Source organism: Macrobrachium rosenbergii, chromosome 4 (assembly GCF_040412425.1).
Source record: "Macrobrachium rosenbergii isolate ZJJX-2024 chromosome 4, ASM4041242v1, whole genome shotgun sequence".
Taxonomy (NCBI): domain Eukaryota; kingdom Metazoa; phylum Arthropoda; class Malacostraca; order Decapoda; family Palaemonidae; genus Macrobrachium; species Macrobrachium rosenbergii.
This window is the reverse complement of record NC_089744.1, coordinates 55,089,494-55,115,157: the sequence shown is the minus strand read 5'-3', so window position 1 is coordinate 55,115,157 and position 25,664 is coordinate 55,089,494. Positions and strand designations below refer to the sequence as shown.

Genomic DNA, 25,664 nt, shown 5'->3' with positions numbered 1-25,664 from the left:
ACAACACTCAGCACACGTAGGAAGTAAGTAGTCATGCCCTTGTACACGGAGGGCAGGAGCCCAAGAGAGGAAGCGAAGTCTTACATCATGATCAATGTAGGGGAGCGAAGATATTACGTCCCAACTAATATATCCAAGCGTACAGGAGAACGCCTTCAGTATCTAAATAAAGGGCTACTGGAAGAGAAGTATTACCACTCGGTTATGCCCCTCTAATGCGCCCTTGGCCATCAAACTCAAGACAGACACAGGGGAACGATGGCTTATGCAAGGTTATCACAAATCGTGGGTTTGTATTAATAAATATCAAACACACATAATATATAAACAAAAATACATTAAGATCCCACCGGGATAATAAAGAGCTTAACGACAGTCAGGCATAGAGATCCAAAAACAAGTCTGCAATGCATGACGGGCGAAAGCAAACTGGAATGTTTACATCGGGGCAGGCGGGTATTCCTGCCTACCTGGCAGTAGTTACTGCCTAACCTTGCTCAAGAGTTTAACGGCCGTTTTCAGCCTACGCTGAAAGTATTTCCTAATGTAAAGGACTGACAGTCTGTATATCGTGTCGGAACACACTGCCTATTTTGATAGTTCAAACACCAAAAAAACCCATCTAAAAACACTTATACTCGAGTATTTTAATAGTTTTATCACAAAAAATGCATTCAGTCACGAAGACGATATGAAAAGACAGTAATTAATGAATATTTTTCTATGAAAAATGGCGCGAATAGGTGGATTTTCTGCGAATAATGTATTCAGGCAGTCCCCAGTTTACAGCAGGGGTTCCGTCCCCGGCGGCGTGCCATAAGCCGAAAATCACTGTATGTAATCCGAAGCATCATAATTATAATGGGAATAAATAGCACTTACAACGCCATAAGTCCGGGTAACAGCGCTGAAAAATCGGGGTTAATGGCCCATGAGGCAAGCGCCTAAGTCCAGAATGACGTAACCAGAACCTGACATATCCCGGGGACTGCCTGTATATACATTCCACAGAGAAATCCGCAATTAGGTGAAGCTGCGGATCCGAAACCGCAAATAGGCGGGGGTCCACTGTAACTCACTTGATCTTATCCAGGATTAGTGTTACAGACATGTTTACGTTTTTTACAATTTTCTTGTTCATGGTGCCATACGAAAGATTTTTTTTAGCAATAATGCTTCAAGATATGGTTATTTACATAAAAAGCAGCCAAAAACAGTGTATAACTCACTTGAGCCTTTCCAGAATTAGTCATACCGACATTTTTACAATTTTTTTTACAATTTGTGGTTCACAGTGCCATACAAGCACTGAACAAAATTGTCAACAAACCAGTTTAAAAATTTTTTTAGCATTAACACTTCAGGATATGTTTATTTATAAATAAAAGTTGAAAACTGATAATAACTAAAATTCAATAAATTCCTCGAAATTCGGCTTTTGGCACTCTCCTTAAAATGATTATTACTGCAGTGACAAAACCCACTACAATAATAAAATTTCTAATAATGTTTAAGCTTTAAAAAACCTCACCTGAATTGGTTTTGGCAAATGGCTTATCAAATTATGATACATTTCAGGTGGAACAGGGCAACGACTCAGAATGTGTCCTATCCAACATGCACGACACCTATTTCTTGAATTGTCATTCAAGTCAAGACATCTGAAAATAAAATCCTGTAATTACTTCATGAAATGATATAATATTTGTATCAAAAATTACAAAACTTGTTTTATCTTATGAAATTACCTCAGCAAGAGGGATGTATTACTTACCCTCCACCCTCTGTGCAAGTCAAAATGCATGGTTGTCTTTTAAACTTCTGATAAAAGTGCCGGCAAGCTTCACAAGCTATAACTCCTCCAATTCGTGTCACCCCCCGGTGGATGGAATAATATCTAATTTTTTCACATACACCACAAAACACTCTCACTCTCTTTGGCGCTTGCTTCCCATCCTCAGTTGCTGTAAAAACAATTTTTCTAATCTTATATGCTGATGTAAAATAACACAAATTTTCATAATAAAATGTACTATTTGAATACTTCCTTACTGTTAAAAATAGCTTATATCTCCTCACTACCAGCTCAGAGATATAAGCTACCTGTAAACGTAGGTAAGATTCATCCCAAATATGAAGTACACATTTTCATAATTCAGCATTCTGGTTAGCATTTTGTATTGATTTTATCCTGCAAATTACTACACTACAGAGACAGTAACAATAAACATAAAAATACCTACCCATAACATTGTTATATGAAGGCATAAGCATTGCAGGGATACGTAACATAGGAGCTGCTACTTTCTCTTCCATGGTTTTTGTATTTTATCACGTTTATGATATATCAGCTCCCTATGCACAAAGTGAAGGCACTTCAGAGTTTAATGCCAATCACAGTACCTGAAAAATAAAATACAAAAGAATTATGTTTCTACTTTCTTCAAGTTTTGCAAATTTCAAAAATTCAGGCCTAAAGCTCTCTTGAACATATGGGTGAAAAAAATCACTTTTGATGCCTAAAAATGTTATTTTTATGATAAAATAAAGTTTGTTCATACTTACCTGGCAGATATATATATAGCTGTATTCTCCGAAAGGGACCGACAGAAATTCAAAAACTTACGGCACACGCAGTTGGGCCAGGTGGTTAGTACCCATTCCGCCGCTGGGAGGCAAATCAGGAAACCATTCCCATTTTCTATTCAGATTTTCTAGAATCTAGAACTACTGTCTCCTGAGGGGAGGAGGGTGGGTACTATGACTATACATATCTGCCAGGTAAGTATGAACAAACTTTATTTTATCATAAAAAATATCATTTTGTTCATGACACTTACCTGACAGATATATATATAGCTGAATCCCACCATTGGAGGTGGGAAGAGACAGAATAGGATTTAGGAAACAAACATATGTATATTGATGCCTTGGTTCCTTACCTGTTAGCATTGCTGACTTCATGATTACTGTCACCCAAGTCTGCTTCTGCTTTACTAGAGTCTCCAGCGAGGTAGGGACCTATAAAGCTGGTGAAATCTAGATGATCTGTCAACGGGGGCGAGACCACAATGTGACTAGACCATATGACCTTACTATGAGGGCAAGCGACAAACGAAACAACCACCTGACCAAGCCTAGTTACGTCATGAATAAATAACATAAACTAAGGACCGGGACAACCACCACTGGTGGAGACCCAACAACCATAAAAAAACAACACCTACTAATATATTTAAAAAACACACATAAACAAAATTAAAGGAGAGGATGAGAGTCTTTTCTGCCCCCAAAATCGTATTTGCGAAAACGTAAGGCCCCAGCGCACAGCAATTCTCATAGGGCGTCTTTACTTCCGTAAGATAATGAAAGCGAAGACAGAATTGCTTCACCAAAAAGTGGCACCCAGAATGTCATTGAGAGACTGGTTTTTTTGGAAAGCCACTGAGGTAGCAATGGCTCTCACTAAAAAAGTGAGCCTTGACCTTCAAAGATCTCAAATCCTCGTCTAGCACACTGGAATGGGCGTCTATGATGGTGCTTCTTAAAAAGAACACCAGAGCATTTTTTGAGAGAGGTATATCAGGCCTCTTAACCGAGCACCAAAGATTGTTAGAAGGACCTCTACAATCCTGGGTCCTCTGTAAGTAAAATTTCAGAGCCCTGACAGGGCACAGGGTTCTCTCCGGTTCTTGTCCAGTGATGTCCGTCAAGCCCTTAATTTCGAGGGACCTGGGCCAAGGGGAAGACGGGTTTTCATTCTTGGCAAGAAACATAGGGCTCAGAGAGCAGACTGCATCAGGGCCTCTAAAACCTATAATCTTGCTGATCGCTTGAAGTTCACTAACTCTCTTCGCCATCGCCAGAGCAGTTAGGAAAACAGCTTTCTTGGTTACGTCCTTCAAGGAAGCAGAATGCAAAGGTTCAAATCTCTTGGACATCAGGAATTTTAGAACCACATCTAAATTCCACGAAGGTAACTTAGGGGCGGCTACCTTAGACGTCTCAAAAGACCTTAGAAGATCATGAAGGTCTTTGTTGTCCGATAAGTCAAGGCCTCTATGCCTAAAGACCGCTGACAGCATACTTCTGTAGCCTTTGATGGTAGGGACTGCCAGCTTTAAATCATTCCTCAAATAAAAAAGGAAGTCTGCTATCTGGGACACAGAAGTTGTGGTAGAGGAAATTCCCTTAAGTTTGCACCACTTCCTAAAAATGACCCACTTTGACTGGTACACTGCGCTGGAGGAGGCTCTCCTGGCGTTGGTGATTGCCTTAGCCACTGGTTTAGAAAAACCTCTCGCTCTGAGCAACTTCTCGATAGTCTGAATGCAGTCAGACTCAGAGCGGGAAGGTTTTTGTGGTACCTCTCGAAGTGGGGTTGTTTGAGAAGATCTGTTCTCATAGGAAGCGTTCTTGGAAAATCTACCAAGAGAGTCATGACCTCTGTGAACCACTCCGCTGAAGGCCAAAAGGGGCGATTAATGTCATTCTCGCCCCTTCTGAAGCTACAAACTTCCTGATGACTTCCCCAGAATCTTGAATGGGGAAAGGCATACAGGTCCAGACCCTTCCAGTCCCAGAGAAAGGCATCTACTGCTAGAGCCCCCGGGTCGAGCACGGGAGAGCAGTAAAGAGGCAGCCTTGTGGTCCTTGACGTTGCAAAGATGTCCACCAGGGGACGTCCACAAAGCTTCAAAGCTCCTGACACACTTCACGTTCAGAGTCCACTCTGTTGGAAGAAGCTGATGCTGCCGACTGAGAAGGTCCGCGCGTACATTCTCGACCCCTGCTCGAAACGCTGTGAGAATTGTCACCTGACGAGAATGTGCCCACAGCAGGATCTCTTTGGCAATCATGAACAGGGACCGAGAATGAGTACCTCCTGTTTCTTGAGGTATGCCAGGGCTGTGGTGTTGTCTGAGTTGACTTGAATCACACTGGCCTGCAACTTGACCTTGAAGAACTGAAGAGCTAAGAAAATCGCTCCCAGTTCTTTTAGATTGATGTGCCAGGACACCTGTTCCCCTTTCCAGGTGCCTGACACTTCCTCCCCCCAGTGTTGCTCCCCATCCCGACATGGACGCGCGTGGGAAAACAACACTAGGTTGGGGTTCTGAAGAGAGAGAAACCCCTTCTGCCAACTTTACGGGATCGAGCCACCACCTTAAGATGGTCCTTGACAGAGAGAGAGATCCCGAGAGACTCCTCTAGATCCTCCTTGTTCTTCCAGTTGTCTGCAAGGAAAAACTGGAGGGGTCTGAGATGCAACCTCCCCAGGGAAACAAACTTCTCCAGCGATGAAATGGTCCCCAGCAGACTCATCCATTCCCTCACCGAGCATGTTTCTTTCCCAGGAAGGCTGAAACTTTTCTAAGCAGTGCTGCTGACGTTCCTGGGATGGAAAGGCTCGAAAAAAAGAACACTGAATCCATCTGAATCCCCAGATAAAGAATGGACTGAGAGGGGATCAGATGTGATTTCTCTAAATTCACAAGAAGTCCCAGGGACTTCGTCAGCTCCAAAGTTGAATGCAAGTCCTCCCAACACCTTTCTTTCGATGAGGCTCGAATGAGTCAGTCGTCCAGATAGAGCGAGATCCTTATGCCCGCAAGATGAAGCCACCGGGCAACGTTTCTCATCAGGACTGTGAACACCATAGGAGCTGTACTCAGTCCGAAACAGAGAGCTCTGAACTGGTACACTCGTCCCCCAGGACAAACCTCAAATACTTTCTCGACCGAGGATGAATGGGGACATGAAAATAAAAATGGAGGTCCAGAGAGACCATCCAATCGCCTGGTCTTAACGCATTGATAACAGACTGAGACGTCTCCATTTTGAACTTTTCCTTGATGACAAAATTGTTCAGTCTGCTGACGTCCAGGACTGGTCTCCACCCCCTGACTGTTTTGGAACCAGGAAGAGACGAATGTAGAAACCTGGAGACTCCAAATCCAGGACTTGCTCTATGGCTCTCTTCTCATCATTTCTTCCAGCAGATCTAAAAGAATCTGTTGCCTCTCTGGGACGGTAAGAGGGCGACAGATCTCTGGGAGTTGAGGACAGGGGGGGTTTTCGAGAAACGGGATCCTGTACCCTTTCTTAATTACATTGCCCCTTTGGTTAGAAGGGGCTCCACCTCTGGAGAGGCCTCTTCCTCGAGAAAAGGATCTACAGGAGGAAGATTTCCCATGAAAGGGCTTCTGTCTCTTAGAGGTTAGTCCCTGGCGATGACTTGGATGGGACACTGGGACGTCTGGAAGACTGTGCAAGGAGGTCCTGAGTAGCCTTCTCCTTAAGGCTGGAGGCGAGATCCTTGACTAGCGGCTGGGGAAGAGATGGCTAGACAGAGGCGAAAAAGCAATTCAGCCCTCTGAACAGGAGAAACCGACTTTGCTGCAAAATTGCAGTATAAAGCCCTCTTCTTCAGGAGGGTTGTACCAAAATGAGCAGCCAGTTCATCCACGCCATCTCTGACGGCCTTGTCCATGCAAGACAGCACACTGGACAGCTCCCCAGAGAGATAGAATCTGGACTCACGAGTCCTCAAATCCAAGGCCCCCAAGCACCAATCCAGAAAGTTAAAGACCTCCAAAGTCCTGAAAAAGGCCTTTCAGATGGTGGTCAGTCTCAGAAAGTGTCTAGGACACTTTAGCTGAAGAAAGGAGAGACCTCCTCGAAGCATCAACGAGACTCGCAAAGTCGCCTTGAGAGGAAGAAGGGACCCTTGAGCCAATTTCCTCTCCCGTCTCATACCAAATTCCAGCTTTCCCGCACAATCTAGACGGGGGTAGAGTGAAGGAAGATTTCCCTTGAGACTTCCTATCTTCCATCCAAGAGTTGACTTTCTTGAATGCTTTCCTAGTAGCAAGAGAAGTCTTCATTTGCAGGAAGTCGGGCGATTTCCTCACCTTCGAAGAAGCTAACTGCGAAGGGGGGGAAAGAGGAGCAGAAGGCTGAAATTTATCTGGAAATAGCTCCTTCAGCATATTAGCCAAAACCTGGTAGTCGGAGAAAGACGACAAAGGGGGCTGCTCCTGCTCTGCAGAGTCCGACTCCTGAGACAAACCTCCCTCTTTGACGGGAGCGACAGGAGAGTCTTCCGGGACTTGAGGAAGACTAAGACCTTTGGGTCCGATTCGGCCAAGAGACCTCTTCTTGTGGGAAGAAGCAGAAGACAAGTCCGGAGCAACTCGCACCGAAGCGTCCTGCCGAGCGTCCTGACGAGAGTCCTGACGAGCGTCCTGACTAGCTTCCTGACGAGCGTCGTGCAGAGTCTAGACGGGAAGGAAGAGAAGCGTCCTGGTGAGCGTCCTGCCGAACGTCTAGAATAGCGCGATGAGAAGCAAGAGGAGTGTCAAGAAGAGCGTCTTGGCGCGAACTCTTACTAGTGGCTAGCCGAGCTGCAAGAGGGGCGTTCTGATCAGCCAGCGAGAAGTCAGGAACAGCAGCCTGAGGAGCGTCACGACGAGGCAAGGAAAGCCGATGATCCGACGAACGATGAGGGCGACTAGAGAACCCGCAGGAGAGAGAGCGAGCGAAGAGCAGGAGAGGGAGACCTCTTAGATCTCTTAACTGGCAGCGTCAAATCCTTACGAGCGCCTCGAGGCTCCGACTCCTTTGCAGCGAGAAGGGAAGCTAACTGCCGCTGCATATCCTGGAGAAGGCGATTTATTAATTGAAGGAGAGAATCCCTCTCAGGAGAAGGGCTGCTCTTGTGAGAAGAAGAGGGGGAAGGAGACGTCCTCCTCCTTCTACCATGGGCGACGACAGCTCTCTTCTTGGGGCGGCTGGGACGTTCAAAAACGTCCTCCTCAGAAGAAGTCCTGGTCCTCTTCTGCGGCGGCAAGTCATGCAACCAGTCAGGTGAAGACTCTAAAGCACGAGAAAGAGGAGAAGAAGCGTCCTCCTCAACGAAGCTCCTCTTGAACGAACGAGAGTCCAACCGAGAACGCGACCCCTTGCGTGGAGAGGGCGCCTCGGAGGACGAGAAGCAGTCTTTAAGGACCCGTGCGCGAGCACGATCCTTGGCAGCCTGGGAAACGTCAACAAGGCCTGCCGAAGGGACGCCAGATCGGTGGGGGGTCCCCGTAACCCTCTTGCGGCTTTCGACATGGCCATTCCCTAAGTCCTGGGAGTTCGGCAGAGGTCCAGGCCTAGAGGCATTATAGGGCCGATCTGACGCTCCCTCCACAACACTGGGGATCACTGCACTTCACTGCATTTTCAATAGCCAACACCTTTAGACTCCAAAGTGTTAATGGAGCTCAAAATCTGCAAAGGGCATTACCTTCCAGAGACGCAATCACAGGGTTCGAAGGCGACTCTACAGGGAAAGGTGAAGCATTAGTAGGGTTAACAGGAGATACATTAATACCCTGACTCCCACCAGCTGACACACTCCTGGAGGAGGACCTCCTGACAAAGAGGTCACGCTCTAACTTGCGTGCACGAAGAATCGTAAACCTTCCAATCAGAATCAGGCAAAGACTCACACTCCTTGCAGCGATCATCCAACAGACAGACATGCCCTCTACATCTCATGCATACTGTGTGAGGGTCTACCAAAGCTTTCGGTAGCCTCACCTTACACTCCTTCACAACACACACCCTGAAACTAGCAGAACTAGAACCAGACATCTTGTTCAAAGAAATAGCCAAAACCAAAATCAAATCAGTCCACAAAAGCGTATGCCTATCCACAAATCCAAAGTCAAAAACCAAAAGACAATCAGAACACTCAGTGGAAAAGTTTCCGAAATCCAACGGCGGAGGTATTGAAAACAGGTGTTGACAATACCGGCGACAGAGAAAATCTGAATAGAAAATGGGAATGGTTCCTGATACCCGCCTCCCAGCGGCGGAATGGGTACTAACCACCTGGCCCAACTGCGTGTGCCGTAAGTTTTTGAATTTCTGTCGGTCCCTTTCGGAGAATACAGCTATATATATATCTGTCAGGTAAGTGTCATGAACAAATGGTATTTTTAGAGAATCCGATGTCTTTCAATCAAAAGACCTGGCTAAAGACAGAGCAACAGCCTTTCACCAAGGGACTGTAAGGAGTTCATCTTGACAAAGGCAGACAAGGAAGCCCACAATCTACTGAACACACTATGACCCAGTCTATGACATCAGTCACAGAAGATGGTGCACTTTCCCTGATGCACGTTAGCTGAGGACTTCTGGAGGCACCTGGACATCTCCCTCACAGTCCTGCAAGAAAAGTCTCTCTCTCTAAGGTACTGTCTAGTATACTGTAACTGTGAAGGTTGAAGTTTGTATCAACTGGTAGTACTTCAGGGCAAGAGGCTGATAAAGAAGAGTGCACACGGGGGATACATCTCTCTGGGGACCTTGACCACAGGAGCTAACAAATCTGGATACCACATGATATATGGCCAACAAGAAGATACCAGGGTCATTCTGACATCCACAGCGATTAACACTCTGCAAATCAAACTGCAAGGAGGAAAAGCATGACAGGCATCCTCCTACTCATGGAAGATAGAGAGAGGGACAGCCTACTTCAGTGTCCCTCTCCCTTCTTCTTTCCCCAGCCTCCGCTTCATGCCAGAGCTGGTGGGACTGACTGAAAGGGCTAGGAAGACTCCTGGCCTTTTCACAAGGAAGAATCCTGGGCTCCTTGACATGGTTTTGAAGAGGTCTGAGTTCTCCAGTACTAAACACAGAAGGCATGGTTCCCCCCACAAGGTTTGGTTGCAGTCCCCTTGGATACCCTGGAGAACCTAAGGGAGACTGCATGGCAGATTAATGTGTCCCAGCTGTCAGGATACCCAACTCACCTGTCAGTACCCCCTCAACTTAAGACCACCTTTATGTGGTGATGGGGCTCTTGAACCCCTGGAATTTGTTCCTGGGTTCAAGTTCAAACGTCCTATATATTAATACATACAAATTTGGATAAGTATTGTGGAACTTTTCACCTCTGGTAAAATTTATTGGACATGATAATGTAACTGAAAATATGTCCATTTAGCTGAAAAGTGATTTTATATCTTGTAGCAAAATAGTAGGAACCGTGGCAGGATCATCAACTACCCGAAAATGTTTGGACCTCAGAGATATTAGATTAATAGCTCAAGGGCAGAATTATTCTGCAGGGCTGGGCCATGGATTCCAGGGGATCTGGTTCTGGGAATAGGACTCTCAAATTCTGATTCTGGACCATCAGTTTGTCCCAAAGAATATAAGATTAAACATGGGGATGATTGTATTCTTGTAATACTCTCAGTCCCAACAAGCAGGTTTGGCTGCTGCACACTTCATTCCACCCATGCACGGTGTTGAGCCTCCCTGTGAGAGCCCCAAAAAGTAGGGTGGGGGGAAAGACATTTGGGAGTCAGCTCTCACTTGTGCCATTGGTGGAAAAATGAGCTCCATGAAAGGCTGATGATATCTTTTTAAGGTTTACAGGTTTAATCTTTCCTTTTTCTTTATTCAATCTTTATGACTAGTAGAAATTTGAGTACCCGTGGGCTCTCTGATGATACCAGTTTGGCAAGGTTTGATGACCTGACCATTGCCACCTTGACTGAAAAAGCAAAGGCTAGGAAAAAACATAATTTTTTAAAGTAAATTACATTTTTCCTAACTATACAAACCTGTCCTTTACATTAGGAATTACTTACAGCGGAGCTGGAAACGGCCACTGAACTTTCAAAAATGTATTTTTATAATAAAATGAGGTTTTGTACATACTTACCTGGTAATTATATATATAGCTGTAGTCTCTGACGTCACGGCAGAAAATTGAAAATCGCGGCAGCACTAATGAATGGTCACGTGATACCCCTTCCCACCGCCCTCTACAGGTGAGTGAGAGGAACCATAACCCAAACTCTTCATATGTTTATGCCATACCTGCCCATGAGAGGGGAGGAGGGTGGGCTTTGATTATATAATTACCAGGTAAGTATGTACAAAACCTCATTTTATTATAAAAATACATTTTTGTACATATAACTTACCTGGTAATTATATATATAGCTGATTGGCACCTTGATGGAGGTGGGCCATGGCAGCTAATATGAAAAAGTCTAGACAATTGTGAAAATAAAAAACAATGATGGTTCCTTACCTGTTGAGATAGCTGATTTGATGGATACTGCCTCTTAATCTGCTATCCTCAACTTGCACCAACTAGGTATATAGACCTGAGGGTTAAGTGCTAGAGGGCTACATGCCAGTCAAGGGCTCACCGTGGACTATGCATGATAACCAACCAAATAAATGCCCCTGCCCAGGCGCAGTACACGAAAACACATAGAACAAGGGGTGTCACCAATAACCTGTACCTTAAAAATATTACCCAAAATGTAAGACTGTTGGGTACTCCTAGTCACAATGTACCCCCAGACATCCCAGAAAACAACAACGCTAACCTTAAGCAAGAGAAAGCATCACAAGGAAGGATCGACTTCCTTTATTCCCTTACCCAACACCGTGCCAGTCACCACAAACGGTCCCAACGTACTGCATCCATCATATATTGTCTCAATCTCTCTCAAATAATGAGACGCGAACACTGACCTACATTTCCAAAATGTAGCTTGAATAATTGAATCTAAGGAAAGATTCCTCCTATATGCCAAAGAGGTTGAGACCGCTCTCACCTCATGTGCTTTAACTTTAGAAATTTGAAGCTGCACATCTTCTACCTGGTTGTGAGCTTCTACAATCAGGTCTCTCAAAAAGAAGGAAAGAGCATTCTTTGAAAGAGGCCTACTCAGATCCCTCACAGAACACCAAAGATTAGGAGAGGGACCTCTCACTGCTTGAGTCCTTTCGAAATATACTTTTAATGCTCTTACTGGGCATAAAAGTCTTTCTTCTTCATCTGGTCCCACCAAATCCGAGAGACCAGGGATTGAAAAGGATCTCGGCCAAGGCTTAGACAGAGTCTCATTCTTTGCCAAAAACTCAACAATGAAGAACAGACTGCCTTACCCTAGAAAACCCAATTCTCTTATCTAGGGCGTGCAACTCACTGACTCTCCTTGCTGTAGCCAAAGCTACCAAGAAGATTGTCTTCCTCGTAAGGTCTCTGAAAGAGCAAGACGATAATGGCTCAAACTTACTGCCCACAAGCCATTTCAAGACCACATCTAAATTCCAGGAAACCAATCTCTCTCTGGAATTCTTGGATGCTTCAAACGATCTGATAAGATCTGACAAGTCCTTATCATTTGAAATATCCAGGCCCTTATGCCTAAAGACTGTCGAAAGCATTGCTCTGTAGCCCTTGATCGAAGACGAAGACAGCTTCCTATCCACACTCAGATACAGGAGGAAGTCTGCGATCTCTTCTAAAGTGGTCTTAGAAGATGATGTGCCAGTCTTCCTACACCACTCTCTGAAGACTGACCACTTAGCTTGATAAACTGCTGTGGAGGACTGTCTCACGAGCTCTAGCGATGGCTCTAGAGACCTTCCTCGAAAAACCTCTAGCTCTGAGGCAACGTTTAGACAGTCTGAACGCAGTTAGCTGAAGAGCGGATAGACCTCCGTGAAATCTTCGGAAGTGAGGCTGTCTGAGTAGATCTACTCTCGGTGGTAAAAGCCTCGGGAAGTCTCGAGAAGACTTATCAAGTCCAGGAACCATTCCCTTGCTGGCCAAAACGGAGCAACCAGCGTCATACGCACGTCCTTGTGGGACAACATTTTTGTTAGAACTGCTCTCAACATCTTGAACGGAGGAAAGGCGTAAAGGTCCAGACCTGACCAGTCCATCAGCATTGCATCCACGAAGACTGCCCCCTCATCCGGCACTGGAGAGCAATAAAGAGGCAGTTGAGTTGTCTTCTTGGTGGCAAACAGATCTATGAGAGGACGACCCCATAGATTCCACAGTTGGAGGCAAACTTCTTGATTTAAGATCCACTCTGTTGAGAGTACTTGAAAGCTCCTGCTTAGCTCGTCTGCCCTCACATTGAGCTTCCTGGAATGAACCTTGTCATCAACGTCGTTTGGTTCGTTTTTCGCCCATAACAGAAGATCTCACGCTACCAGGTATAGCGAGAACGAGTGGGTCCCTCCTTGCTTTTTATGTATGCGAGAGCTGTTGTATTGTCTGATTGGACAATCACTGCCTGGTTCCTTACCACCTTCGAAAATTCTAAAAGGGCTAAATGAATGGCCTTTAATTCCTTCAGATTGATGTGCCACCGAAGTTGTTCTCCCTTCCATCGGCCTGCTGTTTCCAACTTGCCTAACGTGGCTCCCCATCCTAGATCTGAAGCGTCTGCACACAAGATGAGGTTGGGGTTCTTTGGGAACAGTGAAATTCCTTCCTGAAGTTTCTCTGGAGAGTTCCACCAACTGAGGTCTGCCTTTATCTCCTCTGAGATTTGAAAAACAAACGAGTCCGGGCTCTTCTTCCTGTCCCAGACTTCTCTTAAAAAGAACTGAAGGGGCCTTAGATGTAGTCTCCCCAAACTCACAAAACGGTTCTGCGGAAGACAACTTCCCAGAAGGCTCATCCACTCGTTGGCCGAGCACTGGGTCTTCTTCAGAAAATCTCGCACTTTCAACAGGCACGACTCTACCCTCTCCACCGACAGAGAAGCCTGAAAAACTACTGAGTTCATCTGAACTCCCAAATAGACTAATTCTTGAGATGGCACCAGATGTGACTTCTGCCAATTTACCAGTAGTCCCAGTTCTTCGGTTAGATGAAGAGTCTTTTCCAAATCCTTCACACACCTTTCCTTCGTCTTCGCACGCAGGAGCCAATCGTCTAAATAAAAAACTGTTCTGATCCCCAACAGATGTAGCCACTTCGCCACTGATGACAAAACTCTGGTGAATACCTGGGGGGCCGTCGAGAGGCCGAAGCACATTGCTCTGAACTGAAACACTTCGCCTTTGAACACAAAGCGAAGGAACTTCCTCGAAGCAGGATGGATCGGGATGTGGAAATACGCATCCTGGAGGTCGATGGATACCATCCAATCTCCTGGAAGAAGGGATGACAGCATTGATTGAATGGTTTCCATCACGAACTTTGTCTTCTTGACAAACAGGTTCAAAGCACTCACATCTAGAACTGGCCTCCAGCCTCCTGACGCCTTTGGTACTACAAAGAGACGATTGTAAAATCCTGGGGAGAAAGGGGGGGAGAACTTTCTCTATTGCTTCTTTCTCTAGCAAAGCTGACACCTCTTTCTCTAGAGCACAACATTTCTCTGAGTCTAGAGAATAAGCCATTAAGACCACTGGTTCCCTGGACAAAGGAGGGTCCTTCAAGAATGGAACTGAATAGCCTTCCTTTAAAACCGAGACTGTCCAAGGTTCTGCTCCCTTTCTTCCCAGACTGTCCAGAAAGCTGACAGTCTGGCTCCTACTGGTGAGTGAAGGGAGGCGCTCTCACTTCTTGTCGGAGGGTTTGATCGCTTTAGGTACAAAACGACCTCTCCTCTCGATCTGGGAAACGATTTAGCAGGGGCTCTTCCACGAAAGGGCCGACCTTGAGATTTTTCCGTCGACGTTGTCGGGCGAGCAACTGTTGAAGGCAACGGTTTAGGCTTCTTGGTGGACTGTGCCAGCAAGTCTTGAGTTGCCTTCTGTTGAAGAGTCGAAGCGATCTCAGATACTATTTCCCTTGGGAAAAGATGTGGTAAATAGATTTTTAGAGGAACCAGCCCAAAATGACATGAAAATATGTTTTTCTAGGTGATTTTGATGTGTTTTTGCAGATATCACCTTCATTTTCCTAGAAATTAACGGTTTTAGACTTTACTCGGAGCACCTAGATACTATATGTCGTCCTGTTTATGTGTGCTGTCAGTAAGGCGGGAAAAGATGTTTCCTATCTCAAAGGAGCTGGTTCCTCTTTCTAAAAACAAAGATGTTTCTTCTGGGACCGAGAACAAAGCCTTCTACCGTGGTGGTGAAAGAACACCATAGTTCACGTTTCTTGAGAATTCCCATCATAATCACAGAAGAGAGTTCCATAGCCGCATCTCTAATGCTCCTGTCGATGCAAGCTAACACGTCGGACAGGGAAGCGAACTGATCGTCCTGAAGGGCGCAAGCTTTTAGTTTCCTTCCAAGAGCTCCAACCGACCAATCGAGGAAACTTATAACTTCCAAAATCTTAAAAGCATTCTTGCAGAGGTGATCAAATTCCGATGTGGAAAAGAATACTTTGGCTGAATTAAGAGCCGACCTCCTGGCCGAATCTACCAAACTAGAGAAATCTCCTTGGGAGGAGGCAGCTACTCCCAACGAGAAAGATTCTCCAGTCTCGTACCAACCACCACGACGAGACGACAATTTCGAAGGGGGAAAACAAAACACAGTCTTCCCTTGTTCCCTCTTCTCTGCAAGCCACTCCTCCATTTTCTTCAATCCTTTCTTGGCCGAAATAGAAAGAACTAATTTGGTAGCCAGCGAAGTGTCTGTCCTATTATCACGAGCGTATTGAGATTCCGGAGAAGCTGGAGATACTGGTGAAAAGGAATCCGGAAAATTCTCCAGAAAATACTGAAGCAGTTGCTTATAGCTCGATAAAGGCTTCTCTTTCTCTGGTTGTACCTCCGCCTCCGATTCCGAAGCAACATCACCACCAGAAATCGGAGAAAGAGCCAAGGATCTAGATGGAGGAAGATTCGTCTTCCGAGGAGAATGCAGCACAGGATTGCTCGTAGGAAGCCGCACATTCGATGAAGGAGCATCCTTTGAAATCGAAGCAACTTGCAGTTCGTTCACGGAAGGATCACTTTTTTCCACAAAGCCGAGAATACTATCAAGCTTCCTATTCATTTCCACCAAAAACAAATCTTGAGGCAAGGCGGAAGAAGGAGAATGCGGAACTGAACGAGGCACGGTGACCGCAGGTGTTGGAGCTTGACGAGTCACCAGGAGAAACAATTTTTGGCGCTTGGCGCATGGCGCCAGGAGGATCGTGGCGTGGCGTGGCGTATGGCGCGATGAGCCAGGCGAAACGAAGGATGGCGCATGGCGCGCGTGGCGCTAGATGCAGCAATCACGCCAGAAGCAGCAACAACAGGCGAAGACAACACCACTCTCTTCTTACGCAAGCGTCTCCGCGCTTCCAACACATGCCTCTCGTCTCCCGAATCGACGGAATGCGAAAACATGCGGGCTCCTCCCAAAAACTACACGAAGGAGGTTGATCTTGAAGCGCCACTCTTTTCTTGGGAACTGCCAAAGGAGATGCCAACCTAGACCTCTTGAATGGTCTCGAGACATCTTTACTGGCGCCAACCTCTCTTAGGAGAATCCTCACTCGACATACTCGAAGACATACACCTCCTTGATGTGCCTTTTCTATGGCTAACATCTGCATCCTGGGAAGCGGCAACAGGACTGCTTGAGGGCCAACTGCTCGGGGCAGGTCCCACTCACCTCCCTTGGGCTTTCGACTTGCCTCCTCCCTGGTGCTGGGGAGTTTGACAGAGGTCAGGCCTAGGAGAATGAGTGGGCCGAACAGCCAGCTCCTCCACTGCACTATCACAAGACACTGCACTTCTTACTACCAAAGACTTACTCATCCGCTCCATGGCAGCAAGCATCACACTAAAAGGCGCATCCATCTGCGTCTTAAGACTGACCACGGTATCGGGTTCGGGAATAACGGGGTCTGGGATAGGAGATTTGTTAGAAGGAATATCAGGGTTAGTAACCGAAAAAGATAAATCCTGACTATCACGGGAGGATAAAGAGGAAGTCCTAGCTGAAGCTTTTCTAGCTCTCTCTTTTTGAAGCCTTCTCAGATAAGCATTTAAAATCTTCCATTCTTCCCCTGACAAATCCTTACATTCTTCATAGGTTAACGATACCGAACAAACCTGTCCTCTACACCCGAACACACAGAATGAGGGTCAATGGTAATTTTCCTAATCTAGTTTTGCAGCCCTTGCTACAAAACCTATACACCGAGGACCAGTGTCCGACATAATGCTAAATAAGGAAGAGCGGGGATGAAAAAGCTAAGCACAAACAATGTCTGCCAAAGATTCAAATCAAACAATTGTACATCACCAACAATGTCCAACGAAAGAATCAGCGATAATTCTCTGCTAAGCTGCACCGGTCTTACCGGTACCACACAGCAGAAACATATGAAGAGTTTGGGTTATGGTTCCTCTCACTCACCTGTAGAGGGCGGTGGGAAGGGGTATCACGTGACTATTCATTAGCGCTGCAAAATTTTCTGCCGTGACGTCAGAGACTACAGCTATATATATAATTACCAGGTAAGTTATATGTACAAAACAAGGTGTTTAGGCAGTTAACTACTGTCTGTTATGCGAGAGTCCGGCCCGCCCAGACATAAACATTTCAGTTTGCCTTTCGGCCCAGGTGTCAGATTGAGGGGTGGCATGAGGTGGGCATAAAAATATAACATAAAGGACCACAGGCTTGTATAGTTAGGAAAAATTACATTTTTATGATAAAATTAAGTTTTATATATACTTACCCAGTACAGTAATCACTTAGCTAAGAGTTTCTACTCGAACGGCAGTTAGAATACTGAATTCCGCAGTAGCAATTCTTTTGTTTTGTGTAGGTGACTATGTCCCACCCACTTTCGGGGTACAAAAGGGGAACAACATCGCCAACATGACAATTAGTTTATGCAAAAAAAAAAAAAGTCCATGTGCAGGGAGGAGGGTGGGCTCCACCCATAATTACTGGGTAATTATATATAAAACTTAATTTTATCATAAAAATGTCATTTAAAAATAAGTAACTTACCCAGTAATTACTTAGCTGATTCCACATTGAAAGGTGGTGGGAGTCATGGACAAAGGCTTACGTTATAACTGATGAGGTAATTGTTGTTCCTTACCTGGTGAGAGAGCTGCTGCAGGTAGATACTTCCTCTGGTGGCGCTCATCTCAACCTGTAGCGACGTGACGGCATGGCCATATGCGCCTCTACATAAGTGGGACACTTTGCAACAAAGGAGTACTCCGAAGGCTGACAAAGTATAAGATCAAGCTTTGCAACGAAGGTGTACACCGAATGCCAACAAAGCATACATAATTGCCCCTGGCCTGGGCACAATACCACAAAAATAATATACCAGAGAACAAAGTCACCTACACCATAACTAAACAATGATTAAACGATAAAAAACAAGACCACTACCCAACGCTAAAAACTGATGAGCACTCCAGGTACGTCTTACCCTCCCAGGCTCCCCAAGAACTCAACACCATTTCCAAGGCGAAGAGAAAAGGAAAGGAAGGGACACTTCCTATTCTTCCTCACCCATCACCACGCCAGCTAGGGACACAGGTCCCAGGGTACTGCATTTATCATAAACTGTCTTGACATCCCGCAAATAGTGCATCGCGAACACTAACTTGCATTTCCAATGAGTTGCCTCCAGGATCACAGAGAGAGAGAGAGAGAGAGAGATTGTGTTTAAACGCTACTGCGGTAGCAACTGCTCTTATCTCGTGAGCTTTAATTTTCAATAGCGATAAGTCAGTTTCCGCTAATTGAGAGTGTGCCTCGACGATGAGATCCCTCAAGAAATCAAAGTGCGTTCTTCGATAGGGGTCTAGAGGGGTTTTTTACCGAACACCAGAGATTACTAAACTGGCCTTTAATCTTCTCCGTCCGATGTCAATAATACCTGAGGGCACGTGCTGGGCACAGCTCTCTCTCTCTTCCTCTTCCTTGCCTAGAATATCTGATAAGCTTGAAATCGAAAAGGAATGGGGCCAGGGACGTAATGGGTTTTCAATTTTTCGCTAGAAATCCAAGCAAAATGAAAGCAGACTGTGTTTTCTTGTGAGAAACCAATCCTTTTGTCTATTGCTTGAAGTTCACTTACCGTTTTAGCTGCTGCTAAGGCACCAAAAAGAGAGTTTTCCAGAGGGAGATCCCTCAGAGAGGAAGAGCGCACAGATTCAAAGCAAGGGTCAAAAACCCACTTAAGAACTACATCAAGATTCCAAAAGAAGGACTCCTCTTTCTTGGACTTTGAGATATTGAAAGACTTGGTTAGCTCGGACAAGTCTTGGTTATTCGAGAAGTCTAGACCCGTATGTTGAAAAATGGAGCTGAGCATCGCTCTGTAACCCTTTACAGTATTGTCGAGAAAGACAACCCTTTAGATGATTTCAAATAGAGAAGGAAGTCTGCTACCTGAGCAATAGATGTATTAGAGGAAGAGACTTTGTTTCGTCTACACCAGCTCCTACAGCGTGCCCACTTAGCTTGGTAGACATTACTGGGGGAGATGCATCTACTTTTGGCGATAGCCTCTGATGCCGATTTAGGAAATCCTTTCGCTCTGATGAGTCTGTAGACAGTCGAAATCCTGTTAGGGCCAGAGAGCATATTCCTTGATGAAACTTCCTGATGTGGGGTTGTCTGAGAAGACTTGGAATCTCGGGAAGGAGTCTCAGAAAGTCTACGAGGAGATCAATCAGTCGATCAGTTCTGGAAACCACTCCTTCTGCGTCCAGTAGGGAGCCACGAGAGCCATCCTTACATTGTGGCGTGAGCAAAACTTCCTTACTACATCTCGAATCATCCCAAACAGAGGAAAAGCGTAAGATCTAGGTTGGACCAGTCTAGGATCATTGCATCTGCCGCCCAAGCTAAAGGGTCCGGAACAAGGGAACAGAACAGAGGAAGGCAGTAATTCCTGGAAGTTGCAAACAGGTCTATGTTTGGTTGACCCCATAATTTCCAAAGGTTGGCACAAACGCGAAGATCTAGTGCCCACTCCATGGGTAGAATTTGCTTGTGATGGCTCAAATCATCTGCCAGGGCATTGCACTTGCCCTGTATGAACCAGGTGACTAATCAAGTCTGGTCCTGATCTGCCCAGCATAGCAGGTCTCTCGCTACCTCGCAGAGTGAAAATGAGTGGGTCCCCCCTTGATGTTTGATGCACGCTGGGGCTGTGGTATCGTCTGCACGTACCGCTATAGTCTTGTTGTGTACTGTACCTGCGTCGCGAAGTGTTGCAGACCTAGATGTATCGCCTTCAATTCTCTCACGTTGATATGAAGCCCTTTCTCCTCTGAAGACCACCTCCCCAAGACTTCCAGGTTCCCGAGGAGCGCTTCCCAACCTAGGTCCAACGCGTCGGAAAAGAAGTCTAGGTCGGGGCTCACCGGAACGAGAGACTTCCTTTCCGAAAGTCTGTCTGTGGACCTCCACCACCGCAGATCCTCCTTCATTTCCGGGGTTATCGGAAAGACATGACGGCCCTGATGCACCTTCCGATCCCAGCAAGCTCTTAAATAGAACTGGAGAGGTCTCATGTGAAGTCTCCCCAGTCTTACAAATTGCTCCAGAGAAGCCATCGTCCCCAAGAGACTCAACCACTGGGTGGCGGAGCAAGAATGAAGTGAGAGGAAGAGGTCTACCTTCCTCAGACAGTCTTCTACTCTCTTGAGTGACGGAGAAGCCCGAAAACTCAGAGTTTATCAGAACTCCCAAGTAGAGAATCTTCTGAGTGGGAATCATTTGTGATTTCTCGAAGTTCACTGTAAGTCTTCCATGCAGCGTTTCTTCATGGGTGAACAAATTAGCCAACGTCCAGATATAGTGAGATACTCACTCCGACTAAATGTAGCCAACCCACCAGAGGAGCCAACACTCGAGTGAAAACTTGTCAGCCATCGAGAGACTGAAACAAAGTACTCGAAATTGATAGATCTGTTCCTTGAAAACAAATCGTGGGTATTTCCTTGAGTCCAGGTGAATCAGAATACGGAATAAGCGTCCTGCATGTCCAGGGAGATCATCCAATCTCCCTGACGGATGGAAGCAAGAACTGAGTGGATGGTTTCCATGTTGAATTTTGTTTTTTCTACGGAGACATTCAAAGCACTTGTGTCAAGCACTGGTCTCCAACCCACTGAAGCCTTGGGCACTACAAAAAGACAATTGTAAAATCCTTTCGAGTCTGCCTTTTTTACTACTTCTATTGCTTCTTTGCTCAGAAGAGAGGACACTTGCTTCGATAGGGCCAAATACCTCTCTGATCCTATGGAGTAAGCCGTCAATACGGCGGGAGTGTTGGTCAATGGTGGATTCTCTTTGCAGGGGATGGATAGAGTATCCCTCCTTTAAACTTTCACCACCCACTGGTCCTCTCCTCTTTCGCTCCATCTCTCCCAGAAGAGACAAAGCCTGGCCCCTACTGGAGCATGAAGTACTAAATTCTCACTTGCAAGAGGATGATTTGGAAGAAGAAGATTTCTTGATTGCTCGGGGAGCAAATCTAACTGATCCTCAAGACCTGGAGTGCGAGCTCTGATTTCCTCCACAAAATGGCTTTGGTTGCTCAAGAGGAGATGAAGGAAGGTTTAACTGAGAAGGCAGACCAGTCCCTTTTGTGCTTTGTCAATTGGGTCAACAAATCTTGCACTGATTTCTGGTGTACACTCGCTGTAATCTCACTTACGGTGGGTTGTGGAAATAAATGATGTTTATCCAGGGGGGAAAAAGGGAGAACCAATTTCTGTGGGGCCATAACGCCCTTCTATGTGAACGAGACCCAAAGTTCACGCTTCTTAAGCATTCCCATGGCATAAAGGGCAGCTAATTCCTGTGAGCCATTTCTAATGGCTTTATCTGCGCAGGGGTGAAAATTAAACAGGTCTGAGACTTCATCACACAAAAAAGCCGGATCTTGAAGTCTCTTGGCAACTGCTCCCAAAACACCAGTCAAGAAAACTCAGCACCTTGAAGGACTTAAACAAACTCTTCAACAGATGATCCATCTCCTATGCTGAAAAGAGCGCCTCTGCCGAAGCGAGAGCCGAACGCCCCGAGTCAATGAGTGCAGAAAAGTCCCCCTGGGAAGAGGCAGCCACTCCCAGGGAAGGAGCTTCTCCCGTTGCATATGACAAGTACCGCGTATATGCAAGGCGAGAGGGAGGAACACTAAAACAGGCTTTTCCTTGATCCCTCTTCTCGAAAAGCCAGTTCTCTACTTAGCGAAGAGCTTTCTTTGATGAGGAAGAGAGAACATCTTAAGAAGTCTCATTAAATCCATGGGCTGATGGCTCATCAAGAAAGACGAAGCTGGAGAGGAAAGAGAGGCTGGGGTAAAAAAATCCAGGAACTGCTGCAGAAGGAACTTGAGGAGTGTTGCATATCACGCAGAAGACGAGTCCTGCTCCCCTTCTTCGCCTTCAGAAGAGATCAGAGACATAATCGAGTCTAATTCAGGGAGTTGTCTGTGCTACAGGTTTCTGTAAAAGATGAAGGATATTATCCAGTTTATGTTGCAAAAGCTCAAGAGCTGGGTCCAATGCAGGAGAAGGCTTATCAGAAGCTGCAGGGCACTTGGAGTCTTGAGGGGGCTGAAGTGCTTCAGAGCACTCCGACGAAAATAAGCGTTCAACCACCTCAAGGAGCTTGGCTGCTTCAAGGCGCTTGGCCGTATTAGGGCGCCTGGCTGCTACAGGCCGCTTGTCTGCTTCATGGCGCTCATCAAAGCGTTCCGCCGATACGGGATGTTCAGAGGGAATAGGGCACTTACGTGAAATCTGGAGCTGTTCGCCCAAAAGGAGCAGTGAGCTAGAACCTCGCTCCTGGTGCTGAGAAGAGGAGAAACGCTCCAGACTGTCCAACTTGCTACACAAAGGTTGAGGACTAAAGGAAGGCTCCCTCATTCTCTTGTAAGGGAGATGTGGGGACTGATCTTTACCCGAGAAACGTCTCTTAAGCGGGCAAGATTCTTCGGGGAAGCGATGAAGACGGATCTTACAAGGCGAGGACTCCTCAGAACTTGACGAAAACCAATGCACTTCCGAGACGCCTTTCCAGTGGCTGTCTCTAGTCGCAACCTGGGGTACAACAGGCTGGACTGAGGGGACGACTGCCCATGGGCAGACCCCACTGACCTCCCTTGGGCTACCAGTATGCCTCCTTCCAGGTAGCAGGGAGTATGGCAGGGACTGACGCCTAGGAGAATCAGCAGGACGAGCAGCCGCCTCCTCCACTGACACTTCACCTTTAGCACTGTTTTCCAACTTGTCCATCAGGACACTGATGCCCCTAACTGGGCTACTGTACTTACTACCATATTAAAACATTGCTCAAACTTATTCTCAAGCTGGCGAAGCGATTGGATTCAGAAGTGATGGAGCCAGGAGAAGGAGTAGGTGGTTTAGGAGAATTAATTTATGCAGGTGGGGAAGGGTTAACAGTTGGAGAATTAACAGACATGTCAGCCTTATCCGATCTAGGAGTCAAAGCCTTACTAGCTAATTTCCCACTGGCTTTAGTGGCTGCTTTCCTCTTCCTATCTCTTTCTAGCTTAGCTAAATGAGAATTTAAAGTTTTCCATTTCTGCTCTTCCCAATCCCTACACTCGTCACACATCAAATTAATACAGCAAACTTGTCCTCTACAACTGGAACACAAGGTGTGAGGTTCGTAAGTCAATTTTGTTATCCGGGTATTGCAGCCTTTACTGCAATACCAGAAACTAGAACTACTAGTGTCAGACAAATCCTAACTAGTTGAAAAGCCAAAATCATGCAAGTCAAATCCAAAAAGAGTCACTATGTGAAAAAGAAGCCAAAAAGGCTACAAAAGTACTTCACAAGGAAGAAAATTACGAAAAAACACTCTAAACTGCTGTAACAACACCAGGTGTTAGCGCTACAAGCGGCAGAAACAAATTGTCGTGTTGTTCCTCTTTCGTACCCCGAAAGTGGGTGGGATATAGTCACCCACACAAAACAAAAGAATCGCTAACATGGAATTCAGAAATCTAACTGCCGTTTGAGTAGAAACTCTTAGCTAAGTAATTACCAGGTAAGTTACTTATATAAAAATACAATTTACTTTAAAATATTGTGATTTGTTCCTACACGATATACAAACCATCGGTCCTTCACATTAGGAAGATTCACTGGTTGGAGGGAGTAATCTGAGTGAGTCTCTTGAACTGACTGGAGGTCGCCATACCTGGGATTCTTCCCTGGTCGATAGAGCAAGGAAGAGAAACCTGCCTCTGACAAAGTGATCGGGGTGTAGAGCCGCATGATCAATTATCAGACTTCTGGGTCTCTTTCGAATGGGGGAGGAAAACGTAATCTCATAGGAAAATAGGCTAGGATGAACCTCAAGAGTTGGAGACAGTAAGGCAAATACAAGTATCAGGTCTGTCCTATTGTCAGGGTCTCCTTCCTCCCCTTGCTAGAGAAGGAGCGGGTTTGCCTCTATAATCCTGAGGGAAAAATAGAACGAAAACTCGACGTACAAGTTTACCTGCATTAACCACCAGTTCCAGTATGTAACGGCTCAAGTCCACTCTCTGCCCAAAGGAAGAGAGGAAGGATGAGAAGGAGAAGGAGAGGCCAGTCACGCAATCTTTCTCACATCCACAACCGAACATCTTAGGCGAGATGCAACCCTGTCCTGTTAGAGGAGCCAGGTAAGATACAAAACTTAGGCAGCCACCACAGGTCCCAAGGAAAAAGTGTCCAAGGACTTGTGGGCCATGTCCCGAAGGTAGAAAGAGGTGAAAGTGGTCTGTCGAGATCACACCCCTGCTTTCAGTACCTAAGGAGCTGACAGGTTCTTCTGGAATGCGAGGGTTGGACCAATGCCCCTGACTTCTTGAGCTCTCGGGCAGAAGGTACCAGTGTCATCTTCACCAGCAGCAGAGTACGCTCTCCTGATCATCTCATGAAGCCAGAAAGGAATTGTGTTCTTGGACATTTCCTTCTTGACAAGCCAGTGCTAACGAAGAGTTGTCAACATTCAGGCAGGTAATGACGAGTCCTCTTCACATAACACTGCAGCAGTCTTAACAGGACAAAGTAGCATTTTGTCTGGGTCATTATCTACAAAGTCCTCTAGGGAGGGATCGTGAAGGACTCAAACCTAGCATCAGAGACCAATGGGTTTTGAATCTTCGCTATGAAATCCGGGACAAAATCGAGCGTAACTGATCCCCATCCCCTCGAGTGTTTAACATTGAAGGAAAGTCCATGCAGTTCTCCAACTCTCTTCGCCGATGCCAGAGCAAGCAGGAAGACAGTCTTGAGGGTCAGATCCCTGTCTGACGACTCTTGTGAAGGCTTGTATGGTGCACAAGTCAGGCTCCTTAAAACAAGAGTCACATCTCTCGCAGGGGGCCTGAGGTCCCTGGGTAGGCAAGACCTTTCGAAGCTTCTTATCATTAGCAAAATCTCCACTGAGGAGATGTCTACATCCTTCAGCCACAAGACTAGACCGAGTGCAGCCCTATAGCCTTTCATGGCTGAAACAGAGAGAAGCTTCTCTCGGTGAAGGAAGACGAGGAAGTCCGCGACCTGCTGAATAGTAGCTTCGACACCAACCAGAGAAGACAGCCCACTTTCCCTGGTATACCACTGCAGAGGACTGTCTGAGGTATCCAGCCATCTCTGTTGCTGCGTCACACGAAAAACCTCTCGCTCGCAAGAGATGCTGGATAACTGCCAGCCGTGAAGACACGGGGACTGCACTGCCTGGTGGTACTGCTCTACATGGGGTTGACACAGGAAGTTGGGCCAGGGAGGAATCTCTCAGTGCCTCGGAAAGCAGAGCTAGTAGGTTAGGATACACCAGAATCATCCTGAGATTCAGGGTGACCAACACTTGGCTGATTACCCTCCAAATCAGACAAAACGGAGGGAAGGCATAGACATCGAGGT

The 25,664-nt window shown here is 46.1% G+C and overlaps 1 protein-coding gene across 1 annotated transcript in view; it reads right to left on the bottom strand.

The window, feature by feature from the left end:
* The window catches only part of LOC136834727 (uncharacterized), a 223,422-nt gene that overhangs the window by 187,691 nt on the left and 10,067 nt on the right, over window positions 1–25,664 (bottom strand). The window contains exons 2-4 of the mRNA XM_067097319.1: window positions 2,244–2,403; window positions 1,775–1,964; window positions 1,532–1,661 (exon numbers count right to left, since the gene is read on the bottom strand). Of these exons, the coding sequence (XP_066953420.1) occupies window positions 1,532–1,661; window positions 1,775–1,964; window positions 2,244–2,316 (393 nt within the window). The 5' untranslated portion in view covers window positions 2,317–2,403. The remainder of the gene's footprint in view (window positions 1–1,531; window positions 1,662–1,774; window positions 1,965–2,243; window positions 2,404–25,664) is intronic.